General features: G+C 40.7%; 1 protein-coding gene across 1 annotated transcript in view; it reads right to left on the minus strand.

Annotated features, from left to right (window-relative positions):
• Positions 1–1778: 1778 nt before the first annotated feature.
• NT5E (5'-nucleotidase, ecto (CD73)) overlaps positions 1779–16619 on the minus strand; it is a gene marked incomplete at its 5' end in the record, with an annotated part of 19014 nt that continues 4173 nt past the window's right edge. The window contains 7 exon segments of the mRNA XM_008941381.1: positions 1779–1936; positions 3183–3383; positions 4945–5094; positions 5880–5988; positions 8042–8193; positions 9682–9879; positions 15024–15212. Of these exon segments, the coding sequence (XP_008939629.1) occupies positions 1779–1936; positions 3183–3383; positions 4945–5094; positions 5880–5988; positions 8042–8193; positions 9682–9879; positions 15024–15212 (1157 nt within the window).

Here is a 16619-nt window from a genome sequence, read left to right on the forward strand (position 1 = left end):
CCCATTTTCTCCTTTGTTTTTTTTTTTACAAACCAACCAATCTAATGCAGTATTAGTGTTCTTTGTCAATACAGTTTGCATTACCTGTCTGTATTACTTTTGCTTATCTTCTCCTTCTGTTTGTCAAAAGACGGTAAACGCGTTATTTCTTTCTGGGTATGCCAAAGGAGTCCTTATGACTCTTTAAAAATTGCCATGCAGGTACAGCTCAGCCCATAAGTGCACTCTCTTCTGCTGGTTTTATGTTGATTTGGGGAAGATAGTTCTTAATACCAATCCCTAAAGTTATTATTGTAAACAAATTACCAATGCCATGTTATAACTTTCGTGTTTCAAGGTCAGTTGTTTGTCTCCCTCTTCTCACAGAACTGACCTAATGCAGCTGTATAGTTGAGATCTTTTCATGTACAGCTCTTGAATTTATGTGGAAACTAATGAGGTCTTGAAATTTTAAGCATGCTGGATATTTATCCTAGTGCACCTGTCTCCTTGAAACCTGCAGGTGTGCAGTGAATGTGAGGCAAGAAGCTCCAGCCTGAAAAAGTGCTGTGTGCTTTCCAGACAAACAAAGCAAGTTTATTCAGAACACTGATAATCTGTTTAATACAACACATAGAAACACATTGCTGTCAAAATTCCAAACGTGAACAATCTTAGAAAAATAATCATTTGCACGCATTTATTAGCAGTCACTTCTTGATAAAGTGTCAGAAATGTACACTGGGCATTTAATCTGATTTTATACTCATCAGCTTGTCTCCTACAACTGCAGTTTTTAAATAGAGCCTTCAGATAGAAGGGACACGGCCTTTGAGTTAGGATCACAATTATCATAAAGCCAGGTTACACTGTAAAAAAAAAAAACAAAACATTTCTGGGATAATTCAGAGGTTGCCACAGTGCTGCAGGAGTCAATGAGTGTGTCTGACATTGTCTCTGAACGTTGCTGATACAGAGGAATAGTCAGGAGTCCTGTGCTTTGGTCTTTGGAAAAAGGTGTAAAATTGAGCATATTTATATAAATCATCATAGATTGTGTTCTCACTCCAGATATAGTCCCCAAACTGGTCATATTAAATAGTGAAGTACATATAATCAATTTGTTATAATTGATTAACATCAAATCAAGTGCTAATTGCATCCTTTATTAACAGAAAATGAAAGTGAGATGCTGCATCTTCAAAAAGTAAAAGGGAAAAACTTTCTTTAACTGCATGTAAATGGACTTCATGCTTTTAATGACACCGAGCTCAATTCAGCTCTGTGTGTAGGTATGATAAATATGACTGGTAAGCCAAGCAGAATTTCAATAGATTGAAAGTTTTAACCCCGAGTATAGATCAAAGAATGGCATATACACCTGCAATAAATCCATTTCCAGACGCTTGTTTACATTACTGGAATCAGATTCTTAATCAACTCGCTATCTAAAGCAGATAGAAGAATTTGACAAGTTAAAAATAGTTCATTTCTTCCAGTCAGTGGTGGTTTTAGGATAAATCATTAGTATTCACTGGCACTTTGCTTCTTGAAACCTCAGGCTGAATGGTGGGTACCTGCTGATTCAAACTCCAAAGTCATGAATTCTGCCAGCTCATTCTGCGCAGTGTGCTTTAATGGCTCGGCCAGGTTAAAGACAATTTAGTGTTTACTGATGACATGTAAAAACCTTGAACACTCATTCATTTTGAGTTGTAATAAAGAGAACAGGTCTCTTTTCCCTTGGTCAGCATCATCTCCTCCTTCCTTCCTCCAAAGAAGAACATTGTGAGCAAAAATCACGTGTGCAGCAATGCTGCAGTGAATGCTACAGCCATCAGGGTAAGACTCGCTTCAACGAGGCTTCCAGAAGAAAACTTTATTCGACCTTCAACTGCTGGGTAAACTCTCTTCATTCTCTGGAGGTAACGGGAAACAACCTCAATATCGGGTTCACCTAAACCAACAAAAAAAGTAGAGTGTTCTCTGCAGCAGCCAAGCTCTTCACCAAAATTTAAGAACCTGTCTGAAATCGCAGGTTTAGCTCAATTCTTAAAGTGAAGGCAAGATGTCCTCGCTTGTTCTGACATCTCATGTTTGCATCTGTTACAATGCTAACTGCCAGTCAGATTTAAGCAGATGGAGCTAGTCTCCCATCAGTCTGGAGTAGAGCTGGCAAAGCTATTGCCTGTACCATTCAAATTTAACTATTTATTTTTAAGGAAAAATTTCTAGTCTATGTGCTGCTGTGTGCACACAAAGTATAATGTGGATTTTCCGCAGGGGAAGACCCTCTTCACACTGCTGCCATGTCGTATGCTCCTTCTGATCCAAGCTGTTATAACCCTGAAGTGCAACTAATTACTTAAAAGTAATAAACTGCTATACTGGAAGACTTTAACAGAAGCTTTCAAGTTATTCCCTTTCATTATTTGTAACGATTTCCTTCTATGTGAATGTATTTTTGCATACACAGATACTTGCTGAAAACTACGGCTGCCCCAAACTTACAAGCTGTAGCTCCATTTGATTTGAAACCCTAATCCTACCCATGACAACGAATTTTACATTTAAATACCCTGTAGAACAAAAAAAACCAGTCCGCCATGAAGGTCCAAAAGGAAAATGTTGGGTAGAAGCATGCTTTTACCATCCAGAAGCAGAACATACGAAATTAAAATTCTCCAATATGTAATGTGCTCCTAGATACTTTTTTTCTTCTAAATACAGCACTACATCCCTTTTGTGTTATCAGAAAGAACTAATTTTAACCTCAAAAATATTTTTAAGTTTCCATTTGTCTTAAAAGATGTACATGTAAATTGTATGAATGGAAATTTAAGGTCTAAAGCAACTAACACCTTTCTTTTTGATGCATTGTTTAGTAGTGAGTACAAGCGTAAGGCAGTACATGTAATATGTACTCTCTATAGTGTGTTTTTTGCTTTTTTTTTTTCTGGTTTATCATGCTCTCAGAACTGCTCTCTAAGTAGTGCTGAACTGATAAGGGTCAGTTTCTCTTTGAAACCTCTGTGATTTAACTGAAAAAGGATACAGTTCCAACCAAAACTAGCAATCCAAGGCAGTCCAATTAGAAGCAAATTTAATCTATCCAGTAAAAGCAAAAAATCTGAGACTGGTACTATAGAAGGGTCTTTTAACTTTTGGGAATTGTGTGCTACCCTGTTGGTGACCATACTTACCTTTACTGTACCCCAGATTTTTGTCTTTCAGCATGTGATAGCCATCTCCTCCAAACAACATGTAGGACGGGAGAGTCACGTTGTAGATCTCATCCATCTGGAGTGGGACATAGGCTGGCACTCGGCAGGCTGTGCAAAGAACTTCTAAACTAACCACTCTGCTTCCTGGGGCTCTGGAGACATCATAGACCACGTGGATGCCTACAAAAATATATGTTCAAATGTCACTTTAGGCAGTGCCTATTGAACATCAAAGGCTAGAAGCAGCATCCTCCACCATCTCCAGCTGATTCTTTATATCAGCTTCTGTGGCTGAGAGGTTGCATCGCTCTGAATTGCAGCAGTTAATGCCCTATTTTCCTTGCATAAGACTCAACTTTTATGCAAGAAAATTTGTGAGATTAGAGAATTACAGCAGTACCTCAGTTACTAATCTGATTGTCTGTTCTTGTCACTACTCTGCAGAAGGAAATTATACTAGTCATGGGATGAGGATACTGCAAGATAAAAATACCTTCCCTTATTTTTGTAGTCATATGCTTTCTCATTCCCCTGGCTTCATGGCTGAAATGAGTTCCTCTAAAGCCAGCCAGTCACACTGACTTAGCAGCTATTATGGATAATAGGTACTCTCCTGAAAAAAGAAAGCCAGGCCAGGGCGGAAGGTTGCCATTTCTACTCACTGTAGAAGGACCACTCCTGGTTGTGAGCCTTCCTCGGTTAAAGCTTGCCCAAAGTTAGGCCTCTACAACACCACTGCCAATAATTTCCTCATCAGGAAGCCCCTGAACTTCATCCAAAGCACAGAAGCTCTTCCCGTCCTGGCATTCTTCCTGCGCTGGATCTTCTGTCCTGATCATTTCCAGAGCTACCAGCTATCTCCTTTTCCCATGAGGAGACAAAAGAAGCAGAGGGGCTGCTGCTGCTTCACCTTAGTGGTGCCCAAGAACGCAGTAACTTACTGGTGAAAGTGTGAGACATGGATTGTGGGGGTTCTAGATCATGGGGACAGGGGCCTCATCACCACGCTAAGTGGGAGGAAAGGCATGGTAAGAGGGAAGTTTAGATTTTCTGCTAACTAAACAATAAAATCTGCACTGCATCACAGACAGACCAGGAATAAACACGACTGTAGCCTAGCACACATCTGGATAAATATGTGGGGAGCTGCAAATCAAGAAATACATATGTTTTTAATAGTAACTGTTCATCCCTAAAATATTTAGAAATTCACTGGAACAATCCTATAGCCCACTTGGACTGACTCTAAAACTGTCAGCAATCATTAGACAATGGCACAAAATGACTTTGCTAAAATAAAATTTGACAATAACTGGCAGAGACATCCAGTCTGGAGTTTCAGGTAGGCTGCCAATGAAGAACTGAAACCTGAAGTTTGCTGTAGCTATTACTGTGTTCCAGCTATACTCAGCTGTATCATAGAACAGGTTGGGTTGGATGGGACCTTAAAGATCCTCTAGTTCCAACCCTCCTGCCACGGTCAAGTGACACAATTCCACTAGATCAAGTTACTCAAAGCTTCAGCCAACCTAGCCGTGAACACTTCCAGGGACGGGGCATCCATAGCTTTTCTGGACAACCTGTTCCAGTGTCTCACCACCCTCCCAGTGAAGAATCTCTCTTTCTGTAGTTAACTGAAGCGTTAAACTGGTGCCATCATGGGTTACTGAACCAACTGGGAACCCTGTCTCTGCTGAAGTGACCAGCTGGAAAGCTGAGAAGAGGATGGAAAAAAACATACCTCCAACCTGCAGCAGCTCTCCACTTCCTCTTCCATATCTGTGCACACTGTGCTCAAAAGCTTCCTTCAGAGTGGAGCCTTTTACCCTTACCAAATCAAAACGACCTCCAAATGGCAAAACAGACAGCAAATCTTCCACAGTAATGCTGCCTGGGGGGGAGGAATGAGACTCTATTTACTTATTCCTTTTTTTAAGTTTACAAAATTAGTTTAGGGTTGTTTAACAGAAGTTTGACAAGGAACATGGCAAATACAATTTAAGAAAATGAGAGCCAGTACAGGTGAGAATCACATATATCATCCCAATCAAAGGACCTGTGTCTTTATCATCCAGCAAGTATCAAGACTAACAAATCTGAGTTTGATGTAACTGTCCGTATTGCTATTCAAATAACTCTACCAAAAGAGATTACAAACCACCAATCTGAAATGAAGAAACAGCTATTCTAAGTCAAGCAATCTCCTCAATTGCTTAATATTTACTCATAGTTCTACAGAAAGATTTAGCTAAACTGAAGGTGTTTTTTTTTAAGGTTTCATTTGTATGGTATGAGGAAAGTAAAAACTGTAAAACTGTAGCATTCAGAAAACCCAGAATTTCCTTATTCTACAGAAGGCTCCCAGTGACCATACCAGTTAACCCTCTACAGTAGATGACGAATATCCACTGTCTGCCTTTGTTCCAAGGCAGCAAGGAGAGAGGGAAATTATAAAAAGCACTGTGTACAAACAATGCTAGTAACTTCTATTAATGTCACTCTGAGTGCAGTTGTGCACTAATGATTGACAAGCATTTGAGACAGTTTGAAATAGCTTCCAAACACTGTGCAGATCACATCAAAACAAGCCCATATCTAACACCTCGTTCAGGTTTGCACGACAGCTTGGTTCTTCCTTCCTGACCAAGCTGTCATTCAGGTTGGACTTGTACATACCATTCGTGCTCTGCTCATCAATGGGTGACCGTATCCCACCGCCGTTCAGGATGCACATCGAAACGTGGCTCCATGACTTCTTATCCGGATGTCCAACGTTCTCGTGAAGCTACAAAAAGGACAACGTGTAAACTGATTTGTAATGTTTACTTAGTCTGGGCTCTGGAAATGTACACACGATACAACCAGAGGCTGAAAAGAGACAAAAAGGTTTCATACCTTCTTTGACATTACCTTCAGCCTCACTGCAAAATGCTGCATTATTAAAAAAATGCAGAGCAAACCACATTAAAATATTTACCTTTTTTAAACTTTTAACAAGAACAATATTTGCCTTTTTCTGTAATGAACTCTCAGACTCTCCCATAGCCTGTGTGTAAGGAAGGATGATTTTTTTTTTTTTTTTTTTTTTTTTAATTCCAGCAACTGTTATAAATGATTTCAGCATATTTGGAGAATGGGGAAGTGAAGAGCAGTGCATTAAAAACATGTAGAGGAATGTATAAATTAATTTAGTTCTTGCAGTGTGCTGCAGGGAATCAAAATTTTTCAGCTTCTCTTAAATTTTTTTTAGTATTTTTAGTATAAAGAAAAAATAGTATTTGCTTGTGGCATCCTAAGTAGTAAAGAAAATGGAGACCAGGGATTTACTGTTGTGAAGGCTGAAGGCAGTCAAAGGGAGATGGGGCAAGTTCAGGGAAGAGAAGTTCCAGCTGTAGCTAGTAAATACCAAGACACCAGTTCTGGCTTGGGAAGTCCCTGAACTTCAAGCTGGTGGGAGACAGGGAGAGATCTGAGTACAACACCTCCACAGGCTTGCCCAGGCATACCCTCTACCCTTATCATCCTCTCTTGGTCACTCTTGGGAACAGGATGTAGGGACGGATGGTCCTGTCGTCTGTTCCAACGTGGCCACTTCTCTGCTGCACCCCTATGCTAACTGTTTGCAGCCTCTGACTTGAAGGTGTGTAAATACTTTGTGGCTCCAGCTTCATGGACAAAGTTACTCCCTAAGACCAGATCTGTGAGATAATCTTAAGTTCCTAACTCATAACTGATTGCAACTTTCCAGTCTTGAGCACAAGCAGTTGAGTTCCTTTAAAGTCCTTATTAAAATGCCATCTGGATCTGTCAACCTTTTATTCTAAGATCTTGGGCTACTGTTGGAGAAGCATCACTGAACTAAATGGACCTCTGTTTTGACCCAGTACAACCGTTTAATCAATCTTCTACATTTTTCAATCTCTACATTTCCCAGGACAACTCTAAATATTAAAGCCTGTGGAACAGACAGGTCTGGTTTTGACCTTCCTCCCCCTGAATGCATGGCAGCAGACAGGAAAGCAAGTGTAGAACAGGCAAAGAACATTAAGGGTAATCCATGTATCTACTTATGACTGCAGGTGCTTGTCTAGAGACACCAACTGAACTAAAATGGAATTTCACCTCCCAAGACAAAATGTATAGCAAGAAAATCTACAAACTTCTGAAAGATTACGGAGTTACTTTCTTTAATCTTGAAAAATGCCAAAGGATTTGATGACATTTTTCAAATAAAAATATAAAAGTCTAGCATGAAGAAAAAGCAAGGCACTGAAATTTTAGCAGAATAATATGCAGAATTCCCAAATCTTAATTTAATTTGGAAATTAGCCCATAAACAAAGAATTATTTTAAGGATTACAATAAAAGCAATCAGATGGACTAAGTAGCTTTGGGGAGATATCTAAATGAAAACCCATGATTATTAATTGGCTCCTGACTGTGTGGCCATGCTGCAGGACATTTATGGCAATGTTGGTTTTCTGGCAACAGTCAGGTTAGTGAATGTTTTTCCCTGGAGCACCCAAAGGAAATGGTGCCACTCTGGGAGAGTAAAACAAAACCAGCTAGTATAAAAACTGGCAGTGACTTCTTGTAAAGAGCCCTTCTGGTGTTACCTGGCTGTTAAAGCCAGGATAAACCACTCCTTACTCTATGTAGCAAGATTCATTACAGCCCTGCTTCTCCAAATCTTCTTAGGGATGCACTAAATGTTGTTACAGTGTTGGAGAGGAGCACAGAGCCCATGCACTGAAAGTTCAGAGCCTGGGAGCATTTAACCATGGTAACTCTGGAGTAACAGTCAGAAGTGATTGCCACCTGTGGTGGCAATGTCTTACCACAGCATCACACAGCAAATTTCCCATGTTGCATTCTTGGAAACGGCATGCCTGGCTTGTACCATTCAGGTAAACACTAGTTTTTCCAATCTCCTTAGAATAATTCCCCAGGTGTTTCCTCCAATTTTCCACTTCTTCTTTAATGGACTCATCTATAAAGTAGTACAAAAGTGTAAAATAAGCACGACATGTATCTCACATTAATGACACCTGAGTGAATACAAAGCGTAGGAAAAAGCCAGGTTCCTCATGACTCTAAAACATTACACCTTCCCTAAAGGTTCTCCAAGCCACATGTCATCTACACCCACTCCAAACAAAGCCTGTAAAGGGAGAAGGCAGGATGGGACAATCAAGTGAAGAAGCTACCCCTGTGCCACAGCAAGGTCAGTTCCTCTGTAACACTAAAAAAATATTTTTGCCCAGTCCTGTTCTAACCTCTGACCAATGGGGTTTTTAGCATATGCCTTTACAGATGAGAGCTTTTATGCTAGCATTTTTAACATAAAAGTGAGCTTGGTCCTTATTGGACATATCTTTGGGATTTTTTTCTAATTATAGCTTCTTCCCCTTTAATGTAGTGCTAAAAGGAATACTAGCTCAAATACCAATGTCAAGGAATAAACGTTCTGTAGAAATTAATTCTCTACACACATCTGTCTGCCAGGTGCAATCTAATTCTTTCAGAAAAACAAAACCAACCAACCAACCCAAACAGGTACAAAGATACTTGTATGCACAGAGAGGTACTGTCACAACTGTTTTAGATCAGCTGTTAGTTTTAAGCAAATTGCCGGGTTAACTGTCAGCAACAGCAACATTTATAAAACAAGAACACCTATGTATCTGATTTTTTACTTTTACTGGCATCAGAGAGAGAATGTGAAGTCTCTTTATATCATCTTGTTGCATTAATAGATCACCAAGAATAACATAGTAAATAAGAATATATATGCACACATTACTTTTAAAGGATTTATTTTATAAATACTCCAGCAGAACGTAAGAAGTCTGATAAAATCTCAGAGCTTCATAGCAAACACTGGACCAGAAATAAAGACTAGAGAACCAGCCTCGTGCAATTACAGAGCCGACAAAATGCAGGTAACGGAGCTTGGACAGAGTTAAAAACTGAAAGCAGCAGAGAGACTCCCCCTCACAGTTCTTTAAACATTTCAGAGCATTAACACTGAACACACTCAGCACTGAAAATAAGAAGCTGTTATTATATTTGCACATTGCCGGAGTATTTTATTTTTTTTTATTATTTTTTTTTTTAGTACTTCCACTTTCCTATATCGCCCTAAACTCTGTTCTGAAGACACAGCCCTTGGAAAATGAGTGTGAATCAGTCCTCATCATCTTTTAAATCATAATTACAGGGCTAGCTAGAACAGCGCCTGCTAAACGGCAAGGTGATGTATCACCCGGGCTCCACAAAAGGCCTTTCAGTGATTTTAGAGAAAACCAGACACTGAATTTTTGCATATTCAAAAGGCAGGATTCAGAAGGAGAAGCAGAGGCAAACGGGCACAGCTGCAGCGCAGCCGGAACGCCACAGCAGAGAGGAGCGCAGGCGGGGCCGGGGGAGCCGAGCTTCTGCCCGAGGCAGGCTCAGGCGGGCGCCGCACCGCACCTACCTTCGGGAACGCTGCTGTCCAGTAGAACCGGGTTGCCAACGGCTTCAACCACGTTTCCTTTCTTGTCAAATGTAACGTTCAGGTACCCAAGGTATTTCCCGTAAGCGTAGGCTTGTACAACAGGCACCTTCCTCCCATCATCCGAGACAACCAGGAAGGGGTATGGGCCAGCCGGCTCTTCAGTAGACGGTGGGGTGCCTGCGTGGAACAAGCATGTACAGCGGGTCTTCAGCAAATGTGACTTTCGAGGAATTATTGGAATGACATTTCAAACGTTTCTCAGCCTTAAAAAATATAAATAGGATATTAAGCAGAAACAACAATGAATCTCTTGGCTGACAAGCACGCAGCTGATTGCTCAGTTATGTTATTTCTTAAGAGACAATGCTGTTTTCAGGACACGGGCTCTAAGAGCTGCCAGAGTGTTTTTTAGGTTGTGATAGCACACTCCTCCATGACATCATGTCACAAGAACAACAAAGGAACTTTTCATTCCAATTATTTCAATCTAAAACTCTCAGTAATGCGCACATACCAGGCTCTGGCTGAAAAGTTTATTGTTAAGCCTTCACACTACATTGTTCTGCATCAGATCGAAAATGAGAATGTTAGTAAACATGCACAGGACTTCTTGATATCAGAAAGTCTAAAATATTTGTACTGTTAATATGCAGTCAGAAAACCTACAAGCAGTTCAATGGATTTGTGTGTACACTCAACTGATGGGTTTTTTTTTTTTACTATCCTGACAGCCTCCAAAATTTCAGACAGGCTGCAAACCCTCTGCAAATCAAACTTCATAGCATTAGAGCTAGGTTGTCATGGGTTTAAAACTCTTACCAACCTGCAAAGTTTGAATGGTGGTCAGATGGAGAACTCAGAAACAGATTAAAGCAAGGCTTTTACAGACAAAAGAGATCTCAGCTCAATCTGCACAGGCTATCAAAGGGTTTAGAAACCATGCAGGGGAGAGGACAGCAGCAAAGAAAACTACACAGCAGAGCTCTTGTCTCTGGGGCACCAGCCTTCTCCCCGTCTCCTTGACAATACCATCTGAGTAGCATCACTCCTCCTTGTTATTCCCATCGGTATTTCTACCCCGCTGTCAGCACAGACGAAGGCTGGGCAGCTCTGAGAAGCGCCACGTGCCGCAGGGCAGGCCCCACTGCAGAGCCCCCTCCACGCCTGTCCCAAAGCCAGGCGCGGTGCCCATCCGCACGACGGCGAGCAGCGGGGTGCCAGCAGGGCGTGGGTGCGAGGGACAGGGCACCGAGGACATGGGTCCGGAGGAAAACAGGCTCCTCGCTTCCAGTGCTCACACAACAACTGGTTTCCTTCCATTTACAGTTGTTTATGTAGTATGAAATCCTGGAATAAGCAGCATGACAAATGTTCCTCCTAGAACTCCAACGTTATTTATATTTACCTCTAATCATTCCACTTCTCCAGGAAGAATGGCTGTAACAAACTACAAGGTGAACCACAGTTAACAGGAAATTCCATTTTTCTACTTTCAAGCTGTCCAAGAGTTGATTTCTTGATGGTGCCTCTTCACTATTCAATATTTATTTTGGGAAGAATTTAAGAAATCCTGTAGCTAATGAGAACTCTACAGGATTTATGCACACGAAAGTGGCTTTGGGGTTTCTGGAACTGAGAAAGGACTTGGTTTTGATCTCTTGCCCTTGTGCAGCCCTCAGATGAACAGAGCGTTAGCAAGAGAAAGTTTTGCTTCCAGGTCATCATTTTAGTTTACACCAGCTGCATTTGGTTAAGTGCTCACCAGAGCCTCATTCATTTCTTGCTTTCTGAAGAAATACTTTCTGATACCGATGCTTTCTTACAGTATTAATTAATCAGCACTATGAAACATTCTAGGATAGATGTGTTCCTTCTGAAAGAAAAAGAATTTTCGGTGCATCTTATCCCCAAAGAAAACGGCACTAGAATTCACACACACAAAGTGTGAGATGCTGTTTTATTATAAAGGCACAAATTCATACTGGGCAACTGAAGAACCTGTAACACTTTCCTATTTTTTTACCTCATTTTTGCCAGCATACTACCTTATCAGAACCTCCTTTCTGATGAACACCAGAAAGTAAATGCTCTAACCTAAAATTACCATTACTGTTTGGATCAGTTCTACAAACCCAAACCACAACTGAACAAGTCAAGGCAATATTTGCCACATAATCCGTGGATAAACTGGAAATTTGCAAATGTCTTATAGACAGATAGGTTGGACTAGTCCTAGATTAAGCCCTTATATTAAGATATCTCTATGGAGGTGTCTGCACAAGCAGCATATCTCCCAACAACCATGACAACCAGAGATTCAGCTGACCAGCTGGTATGTCTCCCCTTAGATCAAGCTGAAACAGTCTCCCAAATTCTGCTGCCAGTTATTGATTAAATCTCTACTGATTTAAATGAGACCTTATAGGCTTCATGTACACATAGATACAGAGACACTGAAAATTAGATGCTTTACTCTGTAGTCAAATCACCTCCACAGATGCAGCTATTTCATTGTGAATGTTGGCTGAGAGTTTTGACTCAGAAAGGAGTGGTTCAAAAATGGATGCCTGGTGCTCCTGGATGGATCACCAAGTGCTTCTCAGCAACTGGAATAAAAATTTGGGGCTCAGATTACATTCTAGATAAAAACATATTTTGACCAATTAAGTGGATACATACTTTTTGGTGTACCTCCACCAGATATTTCTTCTTATTTTTTATTTTTCTAACCTCTCCACTGTTAATAAAAAAGACCTACTTGTTTTATCAAAATGGTACGACCTTTGGAACAGGGACCAGAACCCAATTCCAGCTCAGGTCTTTAACCTGAGGGCTGCAGAGCCCCATTCTGAGTGCTGTCTCTGGGCCTGTGAATCCTAGACAGCTTCTAATGGAGAGAGATGGAACAGCTTAACCTGGTCTGGTCTGACAGCTCCAGGATGACAAGAAATCTGCATGTGAACTCCTACAGAACTAGACAGCATATGAACTTGGGTATCTCAACTCCTGGAGCACCTCACATCATGATTCCAAACTGTGAACTTCTTTGAACCACACCCAATGAGGAGTTTTGGCTACTATGACTACTACTTTAAGGCACAAACTCTCTAGAGGCATTGACCAACAAGCAAAAGGATCTGGATTTCACTGTGTAAACCCATGACAAATGCACACTTTGAATAATGTGTGCTTCCTTGTTTTTCCCATCTTAAAGTAATTTAAGAAAACTGCTAAAATATGCTGCTAGCGGGCACCAGGCTTCACACAGATAGGAGACCAAGGTCTCTGCAGGACATGCAGGTCAGCAGTAGAATGTCCTGCCACCAGCTCCTGTGAAGGTGAAAGGCTGAAGGGGCTGACAGGGAAGATGGTGCAAGCTTAGGGAAGAGAAGTTCCAGTGGGAACTAGTAAATACCAAGATATCAATTCTGTCTTGGGAAGTCCCTGAGCTGCAAGCTGGTGGGAGAAGTGAGCAGATTTGAGTACTGCATCTCTACAGGCTTGTCTGTTCTTCCCTCACCATTCTCCTTCAGCCACCCTTGAGGAAAAGGCATTGGGATGGTCAGTCCTGTTGCCTGTTCTGGTTTGACCACTTCCCTGTTGCAGCCTTTGGCTTGCAGGTGTGTCAGTGCTTTGTGTCTTAAGTTATTCCCTGAGACCAACTTGAAGAGATATTCTGAACTTTTTAAAGTAGAACTGTAGCATACAGTTGTTTAACAAGTTGGAAAGTAGAAGGTGAGATCCCGAATGGGTCAAAAAAGCATAAGAAACTGAGAGGAGATGAGGAGGAAGAGGAGAGGATGAAACAGACAGCATAAAACCTTTAAATGGTTCCTAGGGTACATGGTGCTAACCGTGCAACTGGGGCACAAGGGAAGCTGCTGAAAATGACAGTGAGTTCCTGTTATACTCTCAACCAGTTAATGAAGCTTCTGCCAAATGCATTGAGCTATCTTTGACTTTTTTTTTTTAAAAAAAAAAAATCATCAAACAGCCTTTCTTTTACTTGTGCCCTTACACACTAACACAGGGAAGACAGCAGCATTGGAGAGGCTCCTGATGGCAGGTTCTACCTGAAGTAGCATTGCTGCAGAAGAAATGAGATCAACAACATTTATCTCTGGAATGATGTCTAGGGGAAAGAAAAATAAAGTCAGAGATTAGAAGAGGGTCTGAAAAAGACAGAGGAAACTTGAGAAAATTTTTAAAGTTTTTTAACAACAGGACTAATGGAGATCTATAAATAGAGAATCAGGTTCTATAGACAATCAACATCGCTATCACTTTTGAAGTCTTATATGACTGATTTTTTTTGTTAAGTCACATATAAGGTTAAATGTAAAAATCTTTTTCACTCTTTGATATGTATGAGCTTGTTTTTTGCTGACTGCATGCCCCAGTAGGAAGGACACTGCCATCAATAGGAAGCACACAGGCTACACCTTTCCCTCCCATTCCTGAGTATCTACAGAAGACACAAGCTGGCTAACAACCAGAGGAATAGATCAATACATCCACTCACAGTATATGAGAAAGCAAAGAAAGGAGCAAGCTGAATCAGAAGCCATGTTATAAGGCAAGGAATAAGCCAGGTCATCAGCCCAATTCCAGTCATACAGTAATTGCCAAGAAACAGCATCATTACATACATAATCCTTTTCCTGTCCTGGTTATGAAGTTCTCCCACCACCACTGGGAACTCTGCTTGTAGCAGCCCAGAAGCCCTTCCAAAAACTACAAACCCCACATTAAAAAAAAAAAACCAAAAAAACCACCAAAAACCTCCCCCACCCACTACAAGCAGAGCCAGCCTTTATACTGTTAACTTTAGAGGCAGGACACCTGATGTTGATTCTAAAGGCAGGGACCTGGTGGTGATTTCCTAGCTGGTTTTCACCCAAGGTTGACCAGGCTTTGAGAGAAAACCAAGAGGAGGATCTGTCTTGCCTGGTTGTGGGCATCATCCACGTGTCAACTCTGATTCAGGGTTTCAGGTTTAGATTCCCAGTACTTCATCTTGAAACAGAGACAATAAGTTTGGCAGCAATTTACCAGTATTACTACCTTTGTTCCTCTGTCTCACTTCGTTTAGGTCACCTTCAACATCCACAGCATTAAGGAACGTCTCAGTGAGTTTAGGCACTTCTTGCTCACACACTGTTTTAAGTTCTTCCATTGAAGTTATGGATAGGTACCAGCTGTGAATCTGCACCAGCACAGCCAGCAGTAAACTACATCTGTGAAAGTCCCCCAACTTTGAAGAGGAAACAATCAGTTTCAGGTTTGCTTTAGAAGCAACATTTTAGTAAGAAGTAAAATACCTGTGTAGAGAAATGTGTTTGTATGTCCTCCAATCACAACATCCACTCCTTTCACTTTCTGGGCAATATTCTTGTCAACGGTAAAACCAGAGTGTCCTAGGGCAATTATTTTGTTCACTCCCATACCAATAAGTTTATTCACTTGTACTTGCAATGCTTCAATTTCATCTTCAAAGATTATATCATCCCCTTAAAAAAAAGGACAAACGTGAATGCATTTACAAACTAAATTAACTATTGTTTAAAAAAATAATAGTTGAAATTGGATACTTTTGTAGAATTAACAGAACTTTGTATGTCAGTGGTTTTCAAATGTCCTTGGTTGGTACAAGCTCCTGATCTGATGTTCTCCAGTCTCTCAGGAGCACCTGTGTGCTTAGACTAATACAAAATTCCTACACTGAGCTGTGAGTACTTGCCTATAGTAAACAACTTGTAACTCCATAAAAAAAAATCCAGTGACACCAACTATGGGATCAAATACCGATTGGCTTTTATTATTTAGCTACAGAAAGGAAACTAAATATGTCAGTGTCTGAGTAGAAACATTTGTACTTTAAAGCTTTTTTTCTTCCCAAATTCTATTTGTTTGAGATCTTCCATCTTTGTCCAAGTTAAATCTCTCCTTTTTTTTACTCCACACTCATCTTGTTCTTTCCCACCGCCAAGGCTTTAAAAGACCAGCTTCTTCAAAATCCTGCACTAAACTCTAAATTGCCTTTTTACACAAATTATCTTGCCTAATGTGAACCACTCTCAGTAATACCAATACAGCAGAGCACACAACTGAGCTACCATCCTGAAATGAGAACATAAAGAACGGAAAGTCTGGAAAGGAGAAACCTCTTCTGGACCACAATGTTGGGAAACTAACAATCCTTCTGCAAGGTTTCTGTGCCCACTGAAATTATTCTAACATGACAGTTACAAGAACACTAGACAAACATGCGCCTTTATCCCGGGCACAGTGTCTTGTGTTGCACAAGAGGAATTCCTATGTAAGAGGCTAATCTCTTTGACAAAGTCTTAAGAATAGAGTTTAAGAACAGAGTAGACAAACTGTAATCCTAAACTTTCTGGTGGAGACAAATGAGTAGCATTTCTACCAAATTCGCCTCTAATTCCTCTCCTTCCTGCAGAGTTTTTTTACCAAACCATTTTGAAAAATGCCTTTAAAGTCAAAAGATTTACATTATTTCATAACAAAGTGAGGAGTGAAACGAATTCACAATCCAGTGCAAAATGTCTCAGGAAATGAAGAGGAAGCTGCTACAATGGAAGAGATAAAAGAGGGTTACAGAATTTGGTTCACCACCACACCCATGAATAGTTCTCCTACTGCCAGAGGGAATCTCTGTGCTGCACATTGCAGAGTGAATTATGCAGTGCATCCCCACATTTTCTTCCTGTGGACCTCTTCTTAGAATCAAAGAGTTGTAAGTTAATTGAGGTTGGAAGGGACCTCCGGGGCCCACCAAGTCCAAAACCTGCTCAAAGCAGGAACTCAAAGTCAGATGAGGCTGCTCAGGGTTTTGTCCAAGCAAACTGAAATTCCACAACCATTCTGGGCAACCTGTTTCATGACTTAACCGCTCT

Source organism: Merops nubicus, unplaced genomic scaffold, assembly GCF_000691845.1.
Source record: "Merops nubicus isolate BGI_N331 unplaced genomic scaffold, ASM69184v1 scaffold21895, whole genome shotgun sequence".
Lineage (NCBI taxonomy): Eukaryota > Metazoa > Chordata > Aves > Coraciiformes > Meropidae > Merops > Merops nubicus.